General features: G+C 43.3%; 1 protein-coding gene across 1 annotated transcript; it reads left to right on the plus strand.

The window, feature by feature from the left end:
* The first annotated feature begins 5992 nt into the window (after positions 1-5992).
* RBM22 (RNA binding motif protein 22) lies at positions 5993-17233 on the plus strand. Its single transcript, XM_008015020.3, has 11 exons — positions 5993-6159; positions 6595-6648; positions 7825-7854; positions 8462-8594; positions 11157-11257; positions 11343-11515; positions 12342-12542; positions 13809-13973; positions 14741-14829; positions 15020-15151; positions 16154-17233. Exons 1-11 carry the CDS (start codon positions 6106-6108, stop codon positions 16282-16284), a joined length of 1263 nt encoding a protein of 420 aa, XP_008013211.1. The 5' UTR covers positions 5993-6105; the 3' UTR covers positions 16285-17233.
* Positions 17234-17890: the final 657 nt, after the last annotated feature.

Consider the following 17890-nt stretch of genomic DNA (forward strand, 5'->3'; position numbering starts at 1 on the left):
CTTTCCCTGCCTTTAAAAGCCCATACCTTTAAGCCATCTGAGAGTTCAGGTCTTAAGCATGGTCTGTGCAATTCTCCTTGCATGGTGCCCTGCAATAAAATGCCTCACTTTTCTCTTGCTACTAGCCTGATGTCAGTGACTTTGCGGCACTGGGTGAGCAGACCCCAGTTTCGTTCAGTAACAGTTTTCTGTCTACCCTGCTAGAAAGTTTTCTTCCGTATTCTTTGCTAGTTCTTTCCCATCTTCCCAACCTTGCAGTATACCAAATCTCATTTCTCACACTTCTTTCCTCTTTACACTCATTTAATGATCTTGCCCAGTTTTGGGGGGCAAGAATGCTGAGAAAAGGTGTATTCCCAAGGCCAACACATAGGGCCTGCTGAAGACGGAGGCTGAATTGAATTAGAGCAACAGAGAACCCCTTTCCTTCTCCCCGACTACCAGCCTACCAAGCAGCTAGTAACAAGCATCCATTTCTAGGAGATGGGCAAAGGCCTAGAAAGTTAGCCACCACTGTGCAGGTAGGCAGGACAGCTGTAAGCTGAGGATGAAGCATGAACACTTGAGTTCTTCAGCCCCAACCTACAATATAGAATAATGCTAGAGTAGGTGAAATCTGTGGTACACTGAAAGCAACCATAGCAATAAAACCCAAGCCCAGGCCAAGTGCGGTGGCTCACGCCTGTAATCCCAACACTTTGGGAGGCTGAGGCAGGCAGATCACCTGAGGCCAGGAGTTTGAGACCAGCCTGACCAACATGGAGAAACCCCATCTCCACTAAAAATACAAAATTAGCCGGGTGTGGTGGCACATGCCTGTAATCCCAGCTACTCAGAAGGCTGAGGCAGGAGAATCACTTGAACCCGGGAGGTGGAGGTTGCGGTGAGCCAAGATCGCACCATTGCACTCCAGTGTGGGCAACAAAAGCAAAACTCCGTCTCAAAAAAAACCAAAAAAACCCAAGCCCAGCTCGATTCCTGACCAGATTGACCAAACCCCATGCAGACGGTCTAACAGAACACACTTTCCCATTACCGAGCATTAATATGATTTACCTCATTCTCTTCTGTTACATAAGCAATGACTCGGCCGGGTACGGTGCCTCATGCCTGTAATCCCAGCATGTTGGGAGGCCGAGGCAGGGAGATCACTTGAGGCCAAGAGTTCAAGACCAGCCTGGCCAACATGGTGAAACCCCATTTCTACTAAAAGTACAAAAATTAGCCAGGTGTAGTGGTGCAGGCCTGTAGTCCCAGCTACTCATGAGGCTGAAGCATGAGAATCGCTTGAACCCAGGAGGCAGAGGTTGCAGTGAGTTGAGACTGTACCACTGCACTCCAGCCTGGGTGAGAGAGTGAGACCCTGCCTCAAAAAAAAAAAAAAAAAATGAAAAAAAAATGAAAATATGTAAGCAATGACTGGCATTCAATAAAGAATCGAGACACACAAAAAAGCAAAAATAAACAACACATTCCTCACAAAGCAATCTATAGGACTGTATGTGGAAATGACCCAGATGTTTGAACTAATGAACAGAGACTTTAACATGTTGTTGGGGCTCAGAAAATGATACCCCAAGTTAAGGCTCTGAAGCAGCCTCAGAAGCAAAAGTTTATCTGACCTTCTGCCTTCCTGTCTCTGGCCCTTCATTCTTCCCCAAGCCTAGCCACAGACACTGAATCCCTTTTCCTCAAGGTGGGTCATAGAGAGAACCCCTTTTCCCCAAAACCAGCCATAAAATGTAAAAATACGACTCTAGGCTGTGTGCGGTGACTCACGCCTGTAATCCCGGCACTTTGGGAGGCAAAGGCAGGTGGATCACAAAGTCAGGAGTTCAAGACCAGCCTGACCAACATGGTGAAACCCTGTCTCTACTAAAAATACAAAAATTAGCCAGGCGTGGTGGCACGCACCTGTAATCCCAGCTACTCGGGAGGCTGAGGCAGGAGAATCACTTGAACCTGTGAGGCGGAGGTTGCAGTGAACCGAGATGGCGCCATTGCACTCCAGCCTGGGTGACACAGTGACACTCTGTCTCAAAAAATAATAATAAAAAAATAACTTCCCCCTTGCTTTTCTGTGTAAAAACTGGCTCTAAAGAAATTATCTGAGCTACCTTGTTTTAGATCGTAGGTCATAAGACGCCCATTCCAAAGAGGGTCCTGTCCATACCCAGAAGGAAGGAATGCTGCCGAGAGAGACCAAGAATCTAGACAGACAGGCCTCACTGGGTTTCCCCACTCAGTCTATTAGCACTAAGTCAGTACCCTTTTTGTCCAATCCTATTTCTACATAACTGTCCATACTTTGTTGAACCTAAGCATATAAATGGACAATTTCCCATTTGGGTCTTCATTCTGAAGGCTCCTGTGTCACGTAAAACTATGATCAAATAAATTTGTATGCCTTTTCTCCTATTAATCTGTCTTTTGCTAGTTAATTTTCAGTGAATCTTAAGAGGGGAAAGGGGAGCTTTTCTGTTGGCCCCTACAATGTTAAAACTAGTGGAAAATATGGAGCCAGGTGCCATGGCTCACACTTGTGATCCCAGCACTTTGGGAGGCCAAGGCTGGAGAATCACTTGAGCCCAGGAGTTCCGAGACCAACTTGGGCAACATGGCAAGACCCTGTCTCTACAAAAAAGTTACAAATTAGCTGGGCACCGTGGCGTGCTTCTATGGTCCCAGCTACTTGGGAGGCTAAGGCTGGAGGATCCCTCGAACCCAGGAATTCTAGGTAACAGTGAGCTATGATCATGCCTGGGGGACAAAGTGAGACCCCCATCTCAAACCAAAGAGAAAGAAAATATGGACAATATATATTGTGAAAGGAAATTAAATCTTGGGACCCCAAACTCATTAAGCCAAAGGGAAAAGTTGAGCTGGGAACTGGGTCACACAAACCTGTCTCCTGCTTTTGGTTCCTAAATAAGATAGCTACAAGATGAAAAGCTATGTGCCTCCCCCATATGTTGCCCAGTAATTCTGACCCTTCCAAAACCAGCAAACCCTTTTCATTTACAATCTCACTGGACACGTTCGGTATTCCAGTGGTATGATCACTTAGCTTCAATCTTTGTACCACAGGTAGGTATTGAAGATGTTATATGGCATATAGAGGCTTTATCGAATTACACCCAAAGGCCCTAAATGGTAGCTGCATGAGTACCTCTTTGCTAAGCAATGAGGTCATGCTTATGAGGAAAGCTGTGCTGCAGAACTATATGGCTTTAGGTATACTCACGGCAGCACAAGGGAACCTGTGCCATCATAAAAACAATGTTGTGTGTATATTCCAGATGAATTGCAGACCATAACCTGGCTTATGACTGATACAAAAACCCAGATAACCAACTGTCAGATCCAAAACCCTCACTAATCCATTGCTTGAGTGGTTGGTTTGGATTCTGGGGAATTTAGTAGCAGAAACTATTGCTTATAATAGGAGGGATAATAATTTATGTTCTGTCCTGTTTCTGCTTACAATGTTGTTATAGTATGTGTCTGCAAATAAGTCAATGTGCAACCAAAAGGGCTAAGGTAATGATTGCCCAGAGAATTGCTTTAATTGAGGAGGCAGTAATATAGCCTGACCCAGCTTCCAGGTTTGCTTTCCTTTTATTGCTATAAATCTGGCCTAGTCCCTATATATTTTTTTTCTTCTCTTTTCTTTGTTCCTTTCCAGGAAAGTAAAATTCCTCACTAGGAATTTCCTTGTGGGCAAAATATGAGGGAGGCATGTAGCTTTCCATCTTGTAGCCATCTTATTTAGGAACCAAAAGCGGGAGGCAGGTTTGCGTGACCCACTTCCCAGCTGGACTTTTCCCTTTGGCTTAATGAGTACGGGGTCCCAAGATTTAATTTCCTTTCACATTTCCCCCTTTTTTTTTCCTTAAAATCTTTTGGAGAAAGCATTTTAAAAGGAGTATGTGTTCCTGGCCTCAGGTTGCTTTTTCCTCCTTTTTTGAGCTGGTTTCTTGTCACTAGGATGGTTTATTCCAGGAAATTCAGGTCCCACGTTGCTAGGAAGGCTCATTCCTAGGAAGTCATGTCCCATGTTGCTAGGAAGGCTCATTCCTAGAAGTCATGTCCCACAAAGATTTTAAAAAAAAAATTGGGGGAGGAAAGAAGGAAAAAGGGAGGCAAGGAGATGATTTTGAGAGCTCCAAACTTAAAGGAGAAAGGGCTCCTATCCCTTTTCTCTTAATGTTAAATGTTATTTTGTTTGTGGAATGTTCACTCTGTAATATTTATATGAGGAATAAGTATACTATTATGCATGCTTTGCAATATTTATTGACCTAAGGAGTGCCTTGAGCCTGTGTGTCCAAGGCTCTGAGTGCTCAGTGAGTGGGAAGTACTAAGGAGAATTGCTTTCTTGGAAACTCAACATAGTTCGTGGCTTTTTTGATTGAAATAGCAACAGTAAAAGTCTGACATTGTGGGAAAACACAAATGTATGTGGACTCTGTTATTTCTGACCTTGCACACCTCACAAGACACATGAAATTGGAGTCACAGATGTAGAAACCAGGCAGAAGACTGTCTGAAGAGATGATACTTGAGAATTTTCCAAATATAATAAAAGACAACAAATCACAGATCCAAGAAGCTCAGATAAACCCAAGGACTTTCTTATAAAGGCAAAGATATACTTACCATATGAACAAATAATCTCACTCTAAGGTATTTACACAAGCAAAATGAAAACTGATGTCCATACAACGATCTGTATGTCAATGTTTATAATGGTTTTATTTATATTCACTAAAATCTGGGAACAACCCAAATGTCCAGCAACTGACAAGTGAATTGTATGATATATCCATACAATGGAATTCTACTCAGTAATACAAAAGAAGAAATTATTGATACATGTAACAATATGGATGAAATCTCAACTACAAAATACTAAGTGAAAAAAATCAGATCCAAAAGGCTATGTAGGATTCCATTTATATGACATTCTGGAAAAGGCAAAACTAGGGACAGAACACAAATTAGTGATTGCCATGGTTTGAGTATGGGAATAAGTGGATTAACTACAGAAACAAGGGAACTTTGGGGATGATAGACAATTCCATATTTGACTGTAGTGAATGTATGTAAAAAATTCAAAACTAAAAAGGATAAAAATTTATGTGAAGTTATACTTTAAATTAACCTTTTTTTCCTGAGGTGATTTAAATAAATACGTTAGGTAGTTTGATGACCGGTTAAGTATGAAAGTGGTACCAGAATGGCTTGAAACTCATAAAATATTGGCGGAGTGGTTACGAGTTATTCCAAAAATCAAATAATGCATATGTTTATTCATAAGACCCTTGTCATTTCAGAAGCTGGAAATGAAACAGTACTAATGTCTTTGAATTTGTGGCTTCACCACTTTTTAGCTCCACAACTAGGAGCTAAATCAGGAGAGATTAGGTTAATCTCTCTAAACCTGTTCTCTTTTCTATAAAAGAGGGATCATCATACTTGCCTACAGGGTAGAGTTACCAGATAAAATACAGGAACATTGGTTAAGTGATGTGACTTTCAGACCAACCACGAATCCTACTTTAGTATAAGTAGGTACCAAATATATTTATAATTAAAAAGCGATTCGCGGTTAATCTGAAATTCAACTTTAGACGTTCTGTAATGAGAGAGAGAGAGAGAGAGAATGAATAAGAATCTGGCAGCCCTACAGAGAGGTTATGAGAACAAATGAGACACTGGAACCGCAAGACGTTCGCCCAGCATTTGGCATAATAAGCGCCTCAATGGTAGGGAACGCTGTTTTAATCCCAGCCTCTTATGCATTACGTCTTACTTTATTCTTTCGCCCAATTTTTAAATAAATCAGCTGCACGTGTGGCCCTTCTTTCCAAGCAGGCAAAAACTCAAACGAAGCATCCAGGTACAATATAACAGCACCCGGATTGTTAAGCTTAGAAATTCCAAGAGCGGGCGACGTCATGACGCAAAGGCTCCGCCCCGGAAGAGGCACTGGACGCGTAATTAAGACGCCGACTAGCCCGGCGCTAGCCTCGGGGCTTGACGGGATTGTGGCGGTCCTCTCTCCCAACTCGGAAGCTACAGCTGCCTCCGGACGCTCTCAAGATGGCGACCTCTCTGGGTTCCAACACCTACAACAGGCAGAACTGGGAGGATGCGGTGAGTGTGCCTGCCGGAGGACGATGGAAGGAGGAGGCGAAGCCGCGCACCTTGCAACCTCGCAGGACAGGGCCTGCGGCGCGGCCGAAGGAATTCCGGGGAGGAGCCAACGCGGTGGCCTAGCTTTGGCCGGAGCAGGAGGCCGGAGGGCGATCCTCTTGCGGGCTTGAAGGGCGGGGGCTTAGCCAGGGTCCCGGGACCAGCGCCCTTTCCATCCCTGCCCCCTCCAGCCTATTCGAGCTGGTTTTCTTTTCTCCCGCCGCCTGCCGGAAGTGCAGACAGCGCCCCCTCCCGCGATCGGGTCGTGATGGACTTCGGGTTCCTGCCGTACCTTGTTCCCCACCCTGGCTTCCCGCCCCCTCGCCGCCCCAAGTGTCACTGAGGTGTCAGGGTCTTCGGAAGGTGGTCCTCAACCAGATTTCCCATTTTCACCAGGACTTCCCCATTCTGTGCCAGACATGTCTTGGAGAAAACCCATATATCCGAATGGTGAGTGATCGCGTGTGAAACGAGTTATTCATGTCCTGTCAGTGTTGTGGTACTTGCACACTGTGAAGTGTTTCTCTTAGACAAGCAGAAAAAATGATGCTCTTTTACTAACCCAAAGTGCTGGACGACTTGCAAAGAACTGTCATGTGTATTCTCTTACTTACGAATCCGGTAACACTCCTGTAATGTAGGGGTAATCATGATAGCTAGTATTTGTTGAGCATTTACCCAGGAAATAGGTCTGTTGACCAGAAGGTGAGAGCGTTTGTGTCTTTTCATACAATAGTGATGAGTGGAGCTGGGATTTAAGTTTAGATATTCTGGCCGTAGGAATGTCAGCATGATAGGAGAACCAGAACTAAAAACTAGGTTTCCTGACTCCTGATCAAATGCCTTTTGGCCAGTGTACTTTATCTCTTTAAGCATTCCCCCTTTCTTATAAACAAGGGTAAAATTAGAACCAGTTAACAATAATTAGGTTAGGGCTGTATTATTGTATAGTCGTAGAGATGTTGATATGTTAGTATGTGCAAGATGTTTGAATGGTTCAAGATGTTTGAATAGTTCTGTTTAAACAGAACATTTACTATATTCCGGGCATTGGCACGGGGCAAATCTACAGTAGCTACCTTTTGACTAAACTTTGTAAAGTGGGCGGGCCATGGCTGTATCCTCTCTGATTTAGGGATTGTGGAAACCATTAGGAATGTTAGTTCTTGGGAGTGAACTTGGGAGCCAAAAATGAACCTAGGAGTTGTGGCTGTGGAAAGACACTCAGTTACCTAGTATTAGATGCATATACTCTATTTTTTTTTTTTCCTGTGGAGACAGTGTCTTGCTATGTTGCCCAGGCTGATCTGGAACTCCTGGGCTCAAGCGATCCTTCCACCTTGGCCTCTCAAAGTGTTGGGATTACAGGCGTGAGCCGCTGCTACCTGGCCCAGATCCGTATACTCTTGAAATGTTATAACTTACAATATGTTGTTATAGTATGTTTCCTACCCTCTTCCCAAAAAAGTTTGGGTTTCGGTTTTTGTTGTTGTTGTTGTTTTTCTCTCTCTCTAGGATGCCAGGGATTTCCAGACACATTTCTTGGGTTATGTTTAAGGAAATAGTAGACACCTGGCTTTTTTCTTTCTGTAACTCCAGTTCTTTTCTATTTTTTTTCTATTATAGACCAAAGAAAAGTATGGGAAGGAATGCAAAGTAAGTATGTCTGTTAAAGAGTAATGATTTCTGTTTCATTTTTCTTTTCTCTACCAAATTAGCCTTCAGCTTACTAAGTTTTGAGGTCTTCCAGTAAAAATCAGTGCCATACAACTGTTTATGTATTACTGATGTATTCATTGGCTGGCAACTATTTATGTAGGAGGTAAGAAAATGAACCCTCTGATGTAGAAATTCTAATGTCAGTGGATGGGCATTGAAGGAGTTTGTATACCAGGTGGTATATGACTGTCCACATGAGCATTTTAGCTGAGGAAGAAGGTCATCCCTGTCAGAAGAGTCTCAAAAAATTTTATGACACTCCCCACTCCCCCTAAAAAAGATTAAGGTTCAGATTATTATTGGTGCTTACCTCTAGGATGGGAAGAACTTTGACCTTTTGGCTATGTCATTTCTGTACTCTGAATTTTTGCTGGAGAAGGATGCTGAAAATTGTATTGAAACATCAAATCAACTAAATGGTTGCTAAGGTCTCTTCTAAACCCTACATTCAGGGATCCTTTTTTGAATGCCCCATTGTTATCAGATCTCCAGATTGCCCAGACCAGGGTCATTAACATTCTGTGGCTCTTGTTTTGTGTTCCAGATCTGTGCCAGGCCATTCACAGTGTTTCGCTGGTGCCCTGGAGTCCGCATGCGTTTCAAGAAGACTGAAGTGTGCCAAACCTGCAGTAAATTGAAGAATGTCTGTCAGACCTGCCTCTTAGACCTAGAGTATGGTATGCTTGACCTGTCCAATAGATCTGAAAGTGTGCAGGTGCCTAAAACTACAAGCCAGTCTTTTGTCTCCCACTTCTCACCCTAGCTCTGGTTCTGATTTCACTTTGGAATGTCTGCTGTGGTCTGCTTTTCCCAGGAAAAGAACCATAATTAGGCTATTCTAGAGTCCTGAACAATAGTAAGAACTTAAGGAAAATTTGGGAATTGGCCGGGCGCGGTGGCTCAAGCCTGTAATCCCAGCACTTTGGGAGGCCGAGACAGGCGGATCACGAGGTCAGGAGATCGAGACCATCCTGGCTAACACAGTGAAACCCCGTCTCTACTAAAAAAAATACAAAAAATAGCCGGGCGAAGTGGCGGGTGCCTGTAGTCCCTGCAACTCGGGAGGCTGAGGCAGGAGAATGGCGCAAACCCGGGAGGCGAAGCTTGCAGTGAGCTGAGATCCGGCCACTGCACTCCAGCCTGGGCGACAGCGCGAGACTCCGTCTCAAAAAAAAAAAAAAAAAAAAATTTGGGAATTAATCAAAAGTGGCCTAGGCCGGGCGCGGTGGCTCAAGCCTGTAATCCCAGCACTTTGGGAGGCCGAGACGGGCGGATCGCGAGGTCAGGAGATCGAAACCATCCTGGCTGACACGGTGAAACCCCATCTGTACTAAAAAATACAAAAAACTAGCAGGGCGAGGTGGCGGGCGCCTGTAGTCCCAGCTACTCGGGAGGCTGAGGCAGGAGAATAGCGTAAACCCGGGAGGCGGAGCTTGCAGCGAGCTGAGATCCGGCCACTGCACCCCAGCCTGGGCGACAGAGCAAGACTCCGTCTCAAAAAAAAAAAAAAAAAAAAAAAAAGTGGCCTAAACCTTCATCTCTGTAGCCCAAGTGAGGTAAAAGGCATTGATGCTATGACAGATAATTTATTTGCCTTAGGCTTCTTTCTTGATCCAGAGCTTTTTTCCACCATGCCAACCAGAAGCTCACAGGATAATTGTGCTTTATTTTATTTTATTTTTTGAGTTGGGGTCTCACTTTGTCACCCAGGCTAGAGTACAGTGGTGTGATCACAGCTCACTACAACTTTGAACTCCTGGGCTCACGCCTTCTGCCTCCTGGTATGCCTCTGCCTCCTGGTATACCACCACACCCAGTGCACGTGTGTGTGTGTGTGTGTCACTATTTTGCCCAGGCTGGTTTTGAACTCCTGGCCTCAAGCAATCCTCCCACCTTGGCCTCCCAGAGCCACCACAGCCAGCCTAATTGTGCTTTAGACTTTTGCCTCAATTGTGTTGTGAGAACGGATACATTGCTACTGTTTCAGAGTAACTGCTTTTGGGAGTATTTTTTTTTTTCTAAACAGTAGGTGACTGTTTTTCAGAAAGATAATTTTTCAGCAAGAGTTTCTACTATTAAAGGAAAGGGAAAAATATATATGAGTTTATGTAAAGTTCATTAGAGTTACTCTTCTAGTCAGAGTTCTGGCCACATTTTATGTAATATTATTTGTATGTTTGTTAAGGAGGTGTCTGGTCCTGGAGTACAGTGACCCTTACATGACTGTGACTATCCAGATGATCTGTAGGACTAACCAAAGAAACCACTTTTACATTTACTTTAGGTAAATCATGTTGTAATAAAAAGTAGGTGCGTTACTAATTTACAAGTTGAATATGACCATGGGCACAGTTTGTTCATCTAAAAATTTTCTTTTAGAATTTTTTTTTTTTTTTTTTTTTTTTTTTTGAGACGGAGTCTCACTTTGTCGCCCAGGCTGGAGTGCAGTGGCCAGATCTCAGCTCACTGCAAGCTCCGCCTCCCGGGTTTACGCCATTCTCCTGCCTCAGCCTCCCTAGTAGCTGGGACTACAGGCGCCCGCCACCTCGCCCGGCTAGTTTTTTGTATTTTTTTAGTAGAGACGGGGTTTCACCATATTAGCCAGGATGGTCTCGATCTCCTGACCTCGTGATCCGCCCGTCTCGGCCTCCCAAATTGCTGGGATTACAGGCTTGAGCCACCGCGCCCGGCCTAGAATTTTTTTGTTTTTGTTTTTGAGACAGGGTCTCACTGTTGCCCAGGCTGGAGTGCAGTGGCATGATCACAGCTCACTGCAGTCTTCACCTTTCCAAGTTCAGGTGATCCACCTCAGCCTCCTGAGTAGCTAGGACTACAGGTGCACACCACCACACCCAGCTAATTTTTGTATTTTTTGTAGAAATGGGGCTTCACTATGTTGACCAGACTGGTCTTGAACTCCTGGACTCAAGCTGTTCGTCAGCCCCAGCCTTCCAGCGTGCTAGTATTACAGGCCTGAGCCACCACACCCAGCCTAAAAGATTTTCTAAAACATTGATTTCATCAAATTTCCTGACAGCTCAGGAATCTGGACAATTTCTTAGCATGCTGTGTAGCAGAAGTAACCTGGTGGTGCTAAAGAGTTTGAATAAAAACATAGTAAGGTATCTGGTACTAAATAGGAAGGAGGGGAAGGGAAAGGTGATGTATTCTGTGTGCATGGTTAGTATGGATATGTTTTAAAATACATCTGAGGTCTCTCTCCTCTTTTTTTGTACCAGGCCTGCCCATCCAGGTTCGTGACGCAGGATTGTCTTTTAAAGATGACATGCCAAAGTCAGATGTCAACAAAGAGTACTATACACAGAATATGGAGAGAGAGGTATGCTGCCACTTTTTGGGTAAAAATCCTAATGAATTGACACAGTCTGTATAATTTGTCTTTTGAATTTGTCATCCTCACTTAGATTTCTAACTCCGATGGAACACGGCCAGTTGGCATGCTGGGGAAAGCCACATCTACCAGTGACATGCTGCTCAAACTGGCCCGGACCACACCCTACTACAAAAGGAATCGACCCCACATTTGCTCCTTCTGGGTGAAAGGAGAGTGTAAGAGAGGAGAGGAATGTCCATACAGGCAAGAGCCGAGCCTCATTTTCAGTATTTGCTTTCAGATGATTTCTCATCTAAGAAATGGGAGGTGCTAGCTTAAACTGTTTCTGCTTTAAAATCTAAAGGTCATACAACTAATGTGGTGTATCTGATGTCTTAGAACTATGAAATTTAGAAGAGCATGAATAAATTGTAGTTTTTACTTACAATCGAGCCTTGGAAACTAAATTGCTATGCCATTCAATATGGATGCTGGCCCTAAACATTTCTACCTGAGAAGTACATCTTCACTGCCATGATTTAAATACTTGACTCTCAATGTATAGTTGAAGTCAAAGTAAGGTCAGACTACTAAAGGGTGTGTATGTTTTGGTTAAGACTGGCAAGCATCTGTATTAGGAGTTCTTAAATTTGAGATTAGTTAACCCTACCCCCTAAAAAATAATATATGTGCTTTCTCTGGAGCTAGGTCCATAGCTTTAATCAGATTCTCAGTGGAATACAATACCCCAAATGTGTTAAGAATCATTGACGTAGAGAGGGGTAATCATGTGTCCCTTTCTGGGGGGCAGGAGGGGGCGGATCATGTCAAGAGTTTTTATTTATAAGGAAAGTTTGGCATCCTAGATGGCCTAATGGCTTTTAGGAGGCTAGGAATTCCTTTTGTCATACAGTAAATCTCTTGGTATTAGGTCTATTTTGGTAATTGTATTTTGGTAGAAACCATAGTTTCTAGTTCAAAAGGCACTTCCAAATGCGTATCTAGGACTTTAATATGTAGCTACTCTTGGAAGATACCATTTTTTCACCTTTGTTTCACCTTTATGCCTTGTTTTTTTCTTGAATCATAGACATGAGAAGCCTACAGATCCAGATGACCCCCTTGCTGATCAGAATATTAAAGATCGATATTACGGAATCAATGATCCTGTAGCTGACAAGCTTCTAAAGCGGGCTTCAACAATGCCTCGGCTGGACCCACCAGAGGATAAAACTATCACCACACTATATGTTGGTGGTCTAGGTGATACCATTACTGAGACAGATTTAAGGTTTGTGGGTATAAGTTAAAGAGTTATTTTTGCCTTTAACTGTCCTGGGATAATTTATTTGCAAAAACTGCAAGGATGATCATTCTGTACAAAATCCATTTTTCTTTAGTCTCTCTACTGTTAGTATCATGCTGACTGGAATTTTTGTGAAATTGTCCTTTATGGTGCCACAGTAATAATGTGCTTATCTGGCTGGGCACAGTGCCTCATGCCTATAATCTCAACACTTTGGGAGGATCTCTTGAGCTGAGGAGTTTGAGACCAACCTGAGCAACATAGTGAGACCCCATCCCTTCTAAGAAATCAAAAAAATTAGCCGGGTGTGGTGGCTTGTGCCTGTAGTCCCAGCTGTTTGGGAGGCTGAGGCAGGAGGATCGCTTGAGCTTGGGAGATCAAGGCTGCAGTGAGCTGTGATTGCGCCACTGCACTCTAGCTTAAGCAACAGAGTGAGACCCTATCTCAAAAGCAAAGCACAAAGAGTGCTTATCCATCCTGGCGTATGGTAATAATGACACAGAATTCTATTTGACCTAACAGCCAGGTTTTAACGGATGGCACGCATCCAAGTATGATTGATTATGTAGAGGAGGGAGAGCTTTGTGATGATAAAACTCTTATGGTTTAAATTGTTGGCTTTTTAAAGAGACTGGCGTTTGATACATTTGTATTATTTTTGGCTTGTATTATGCTTGGCTAGATGAGACATCTGGGCAGATAGTAATGGAAATTACCTCTTCCAAAGAGATAAAGTGGAGAAGAAACTCCTGTAAGTTTATAACCTGCCCTTGGTAGCCTGTCTCCATTAAACCCTATCTGAGTGAGCTAGACAACCCCCAGGGGTTGGCAGACTTTTGCTGTAAGAGGCTGGATAGTGAATATTTTAGGCATTGTGGGCCACATGCAGTCTCTGTCACATATTCTTGTTTTAAACACTCTTGGCTCATGGGCCTTGAGAGCTGTAGTTTGCCAACCCCTTATCTAGGATTTAGGGACTTTAAGGAACCTATTAGAACTCCCTTTCCTCCATGGGGAAAAAACCCTGAGATGTTTGAGAACCTTTATTTACTCATTTCTCTTTCCTTCTCTCAATAAGCAGCACCCACATTAGGACAAGATATGGGAGGGAAGACCTGAGGGTAGTTAGGTAGATAACTTTGGGGCCCACCTGCCTAGTGGTGTGTCACTGAAAGTTAATCCATTTTCAGTCTCTTGGGAACATCTTTGTTCACTCCCATTTTCATTTTTTTTCTGCCTGTATCCCTTCAGAAATCATTTCTACCAGTTTGGAGAGATCCGGACGATCACTGTTGTGCAGAGACAGCAGTGTGCTTTCATCCAGTTTGCCACAAGGCAAGCTGCAGAAGTGGCTGCTGAGAAGTCCTTTAATAAGTTGATTGTAAATGGCCGCAGACTGAATGTGAAATGGGGAAGGTGAGAATTAAACTATTTTTAAGTGACATTTTGCTCACATTTTTAAGAAACTATGTCATTGTCTGGAGACTAGGAGGCTATTGGTTAACAGGCTTAAATGAACAGGATCTTTAAAGAGATCTTTCAAAAGTCACTCTCTGTTTGATACTTGATTCCTGTGGATGTTGGGAGAACCCTGCTTTGGAAATGTATTCAGGGGTTTGTTGTATAATCTGCTCCTTTGAAGGTTCATGTTTTTGTGACTAGCTATTATAGGCCAAGTATAATAGCCAGGGCATGAAAGGTGAGTTTCAGGGTTTATAAATGAATTAGACCTAGATTCTGCCTTTGGAGGCTGATTGTCCAATGGAGAAGATAAAACAAGGAAGAATCGCTATTTTAAGTTTAAAAGTGATGATTGCATAAGAGAGACACAGGTGAAAGACTTAGTTCAAAGGGGGAACATGTCTCCAACTTGGAACCAGGGAAGAGATGGCTAATAGCAGCATCTGCCTTTGTGGAGAGCTCCCTATGTGGTAAGCCCAGTGCTGAACATGTACGTGTTGCCTCTTCTGGTCCTTATGATAGTTCTGGCAGGTTTTGAACCCAGGTCTTTTCTGGTGTCAAAACCTTTGCTCTTATTCACTGTGCACAGTGGCATTTATGGGAAACGTATGTGCTGAGGAGGAGGTAGAGCAAAGGAACTCCATTGGACTGAGGAATTTAGGAAGCAGACGTGTGAGATAAGGTGGGCCAAAGTGCTGACTGTATGCATGTGTGTTTCCCAGATCCCAAGCAGCCAGAGGAAAAGAAAAAGAGAAAGACGGAACTACAGACTCTGGGATCAAACTAGAACCTGTTCCAGGATTGCCAGGAGGTGAGTGCAGACTTCCTGCTGCCTTCAGAAGCTCCGTCTGCCCTGATGTTCCTATTTTGGAAGACGAGACCCAGGTCTTGTTCGTGTTGCCACTCTACTCTCCCAGTAGGACCTCTGAGAATGTAAAGGTGGTAGAAACTGTTGCACAATTGTTCTCCCCTCTATGGGTTGACTATATTCTCTCCTCCAGCTCTTCCTCCTCCTCCTGCGGCAGAAGAAGAAGCCTCTGCCAACTACTTCAACTTGCCCCCAAGTGGTCCTCCAGCTGTGGTGAACATTGCTCTGCCACCGCCCCCTGGTATTGCTCCACCTCCTCCCCCAGGTAACTTCCATCTTCCTTCTTAGCCCAGAGAAATCCTTGTGAAAGTTCTGTCTCATAAACGTCACCATCACGTTCAACACGTCCAAATCCTGTGAGTTTGCTCTGTAGAAGTCTATAAGTAAAGTTGATCTGTTGGGATTTCTGATATTTTTTTTTCCTCCTGCTCTGCCAAGGAGAAGAAAGGGGCCAGTTTTCTAAAGATCCAAGTATATGTGTCATCAGAGTTAAGATTATTAGATTACAAAGATCTATCACCAATTTGTTCCCTTTTCTAAACTGAATGCTAATGGATGCCCTAGAGCACTATTGCTCAGTGTCATTTTACAAAGTGTTTATCATCTGTCTGCCACCAGATCAGGAGCTTGTGCCAAAATGTAAATCAGCGAACCCCTTCCTTCGTTGAGAAAGTCTTGTTACCAAAAAAACTGTCAGATGAACTAAACTGTGCCTGGTCATGTAATTTACATTCTGACTCAAGCTCTTTGTCTTTTCAGTGGCCAGAAATAGGTGGAAGACTGGCACTTTGTATAGCACTGCTCTAGACAGCGTTAACAGTGGAAGGAAATCACAGGTAGCCAGTTCTCCTGTGGCAGAGAGCCCATACTCTGAAGTGAATCTGGTTTCTGAACACCCTCCATTCTGGTGTTAGGCGTTAAGGTTAATGATGACGCAGTCTTGCCATCAGCCTGATTTCTTCCTTATCTCCCAAATCCTGACTGACTCCTGTCTGGTAGGATTTGGCGTGTTGGATACATAGCAGAGACTCAGACGACATACTAGGCAATACCTTGTGTGCTCTGGAGTTTTTTGGACTCGGCGGGGAAAGGTTTCTAAAACCAAGGAAATAACAGGTGGAAGCAAGTTTTGTGAACTGACATTTGCTTAAGCCCCGTGTCAACCTTGATTTATGTGTAGATGGTTTTAACCTTAGCAATATTGAGAGGTTTGAAAGGTTATCAAGGAAACTGCAAGCCTAACACATTTGTTCTCTCGTATCTGCAGGTTTTGGGCCACACATGTTTCACCCAATGGGACCACCCCCTCCTTTCATGAGGGCTCCAGGACCAATCCACTATCCTTCTCAGGACCCTCAGAGGATGGGAGCTCACGCTGGGAAACACAGCAGCCCCTAGCACCTTGTCACCACTCTGGGGCTCTGTGGAAGAAAGGGCACTTAAAACTCCCAGTAAATCTTGGAATAAATATATTTGTCCTTCCCTTGTAGTTTCCATGGTAGCTGAATGTGCTCAGATGTGGGCATTCGGAGACTGACAGCCATGCTTTCCTACACATGTTCAAAGGATCGATGGACCGTAAATAAGCTGCCGTTAACACATCTGGTTACTGCTATAACACGACTAATAAAGCCTAATGCCTGTTCCCCTTACCTGTGTGGGGGACAAGCAGATGAGTGAATTGGAATGTCCAGCAGAGTTACCATCCCAATTATATGTTCATTTTGTATATTTTTTGGGCGGGGGAATAATTGACCTGCGGTAAAGAAACCTTTGACCATTTTTATGTCCATTGAGTATTTTCCTTTTCATCCTGTTAAAAAAAAAGATAACTAGTACTAATCATTGGAGTGGCCTAAGTGTGATTTAACTCTTTTGAAGTCACATCCTCAGAAAGATGAGTAGAAACCAGCACCAGCACAGCCCAGATCTTTTCTTTCCCTCATTTATTCCTAAAGGAATCTGACCATTTTAAGTCTCTACGGCCCAAAAAAAAGACAAAACTAAAAATTCCTTTTTATTCCTGTCAACTGGATGGAAACAAATTTAATGGAGCTGTGTACCATTGAAGAAACCTGGTGTCTGGCATGAAATTACTGTAAAGAACTTCCTGTAAAACACGTTCTTTAACAAATGAAAAGCATTGGAGCGTGTGAATGAAAGACTTGTGACCTCCTGCTGGGACTCTGATAGTCGTCAGCATTCACCTTCGTGTGTCTTCAGTGTCTCATTGTCATCCCTGCTTCTGTTTGGTCTTAGAGTGTTTGGATATAACTGAATTGTAGATGGTAAAGGAAATTTGATGTGTTTTTGTTTTTAAATAATTAAAACGGGTCAATTTTTGAAATGTTGTCATGGGTTTATTTCTAGATTCCTCTTTATCCTTTGGTAGCTGAACTCGAGATCAGTGGAAGTTATTTAATAGAAATGAGTTATATATTGTAAATTTTTTAAATGTTGCTTTAGACTTTTGATTATATCCATTCCATGATGATTTACTTATTTTATTTTTTTACCTCAGCCTATTCCTGGGTTAGATTCCATGATGATTTAAAAGGCCCAGACCTTTTTAGTACTTACTTCAAAGGGTGATTGTGAGGTTGAAATAAGATAGTGCACAGAAACACTTAGCACAGATCCTGGTGTATGGTGGTTGATAAAGGGTAACTTTAAGAAGTCACCCAGCTGGGTGCATGCCGATAATGCCAGCTACTTAAGAGGCTGAGGTGGGAGGATTGCTTGAGGCCAGCAGTTCAAGGCCAACCTGGGCAACATGGTGAAATCCTGTCTCTAAAAAATAAAATTTAAAAGGTCATCCTTAGGCAAGTCATTTTAAAAGGAAACATTTATTATAAATTCATTTTTGCTGAAGCCAACTTTTTTTTTTTTGAGATGGAGTCTTGCTCTGTCACTAGGCTGGAGTGCAGTGGTGTGATCTCAGCTCACTGCAACCTCTACCTCCTGGGTGCCTCCTGGTTTTAAGCGATTCTCCTGCCTCAGCCTC

This window comes from Chlorocebus sabaeus, chromosome 23 (genome assembly GCF_047675955.1).
Source record: "Chlorocebus sabaeus isolate Y175 chromosome 23, mChlSab1.0.hap1, whole genome shotgun sequence".
Taxonomy (NCBI): domain Eukaryota; kingdom Metazoa; phylum Chordata; class Mammalia; order Primates; family Cercopithecidae; genus Chlorocebus; species Chlorocebus sabaeus.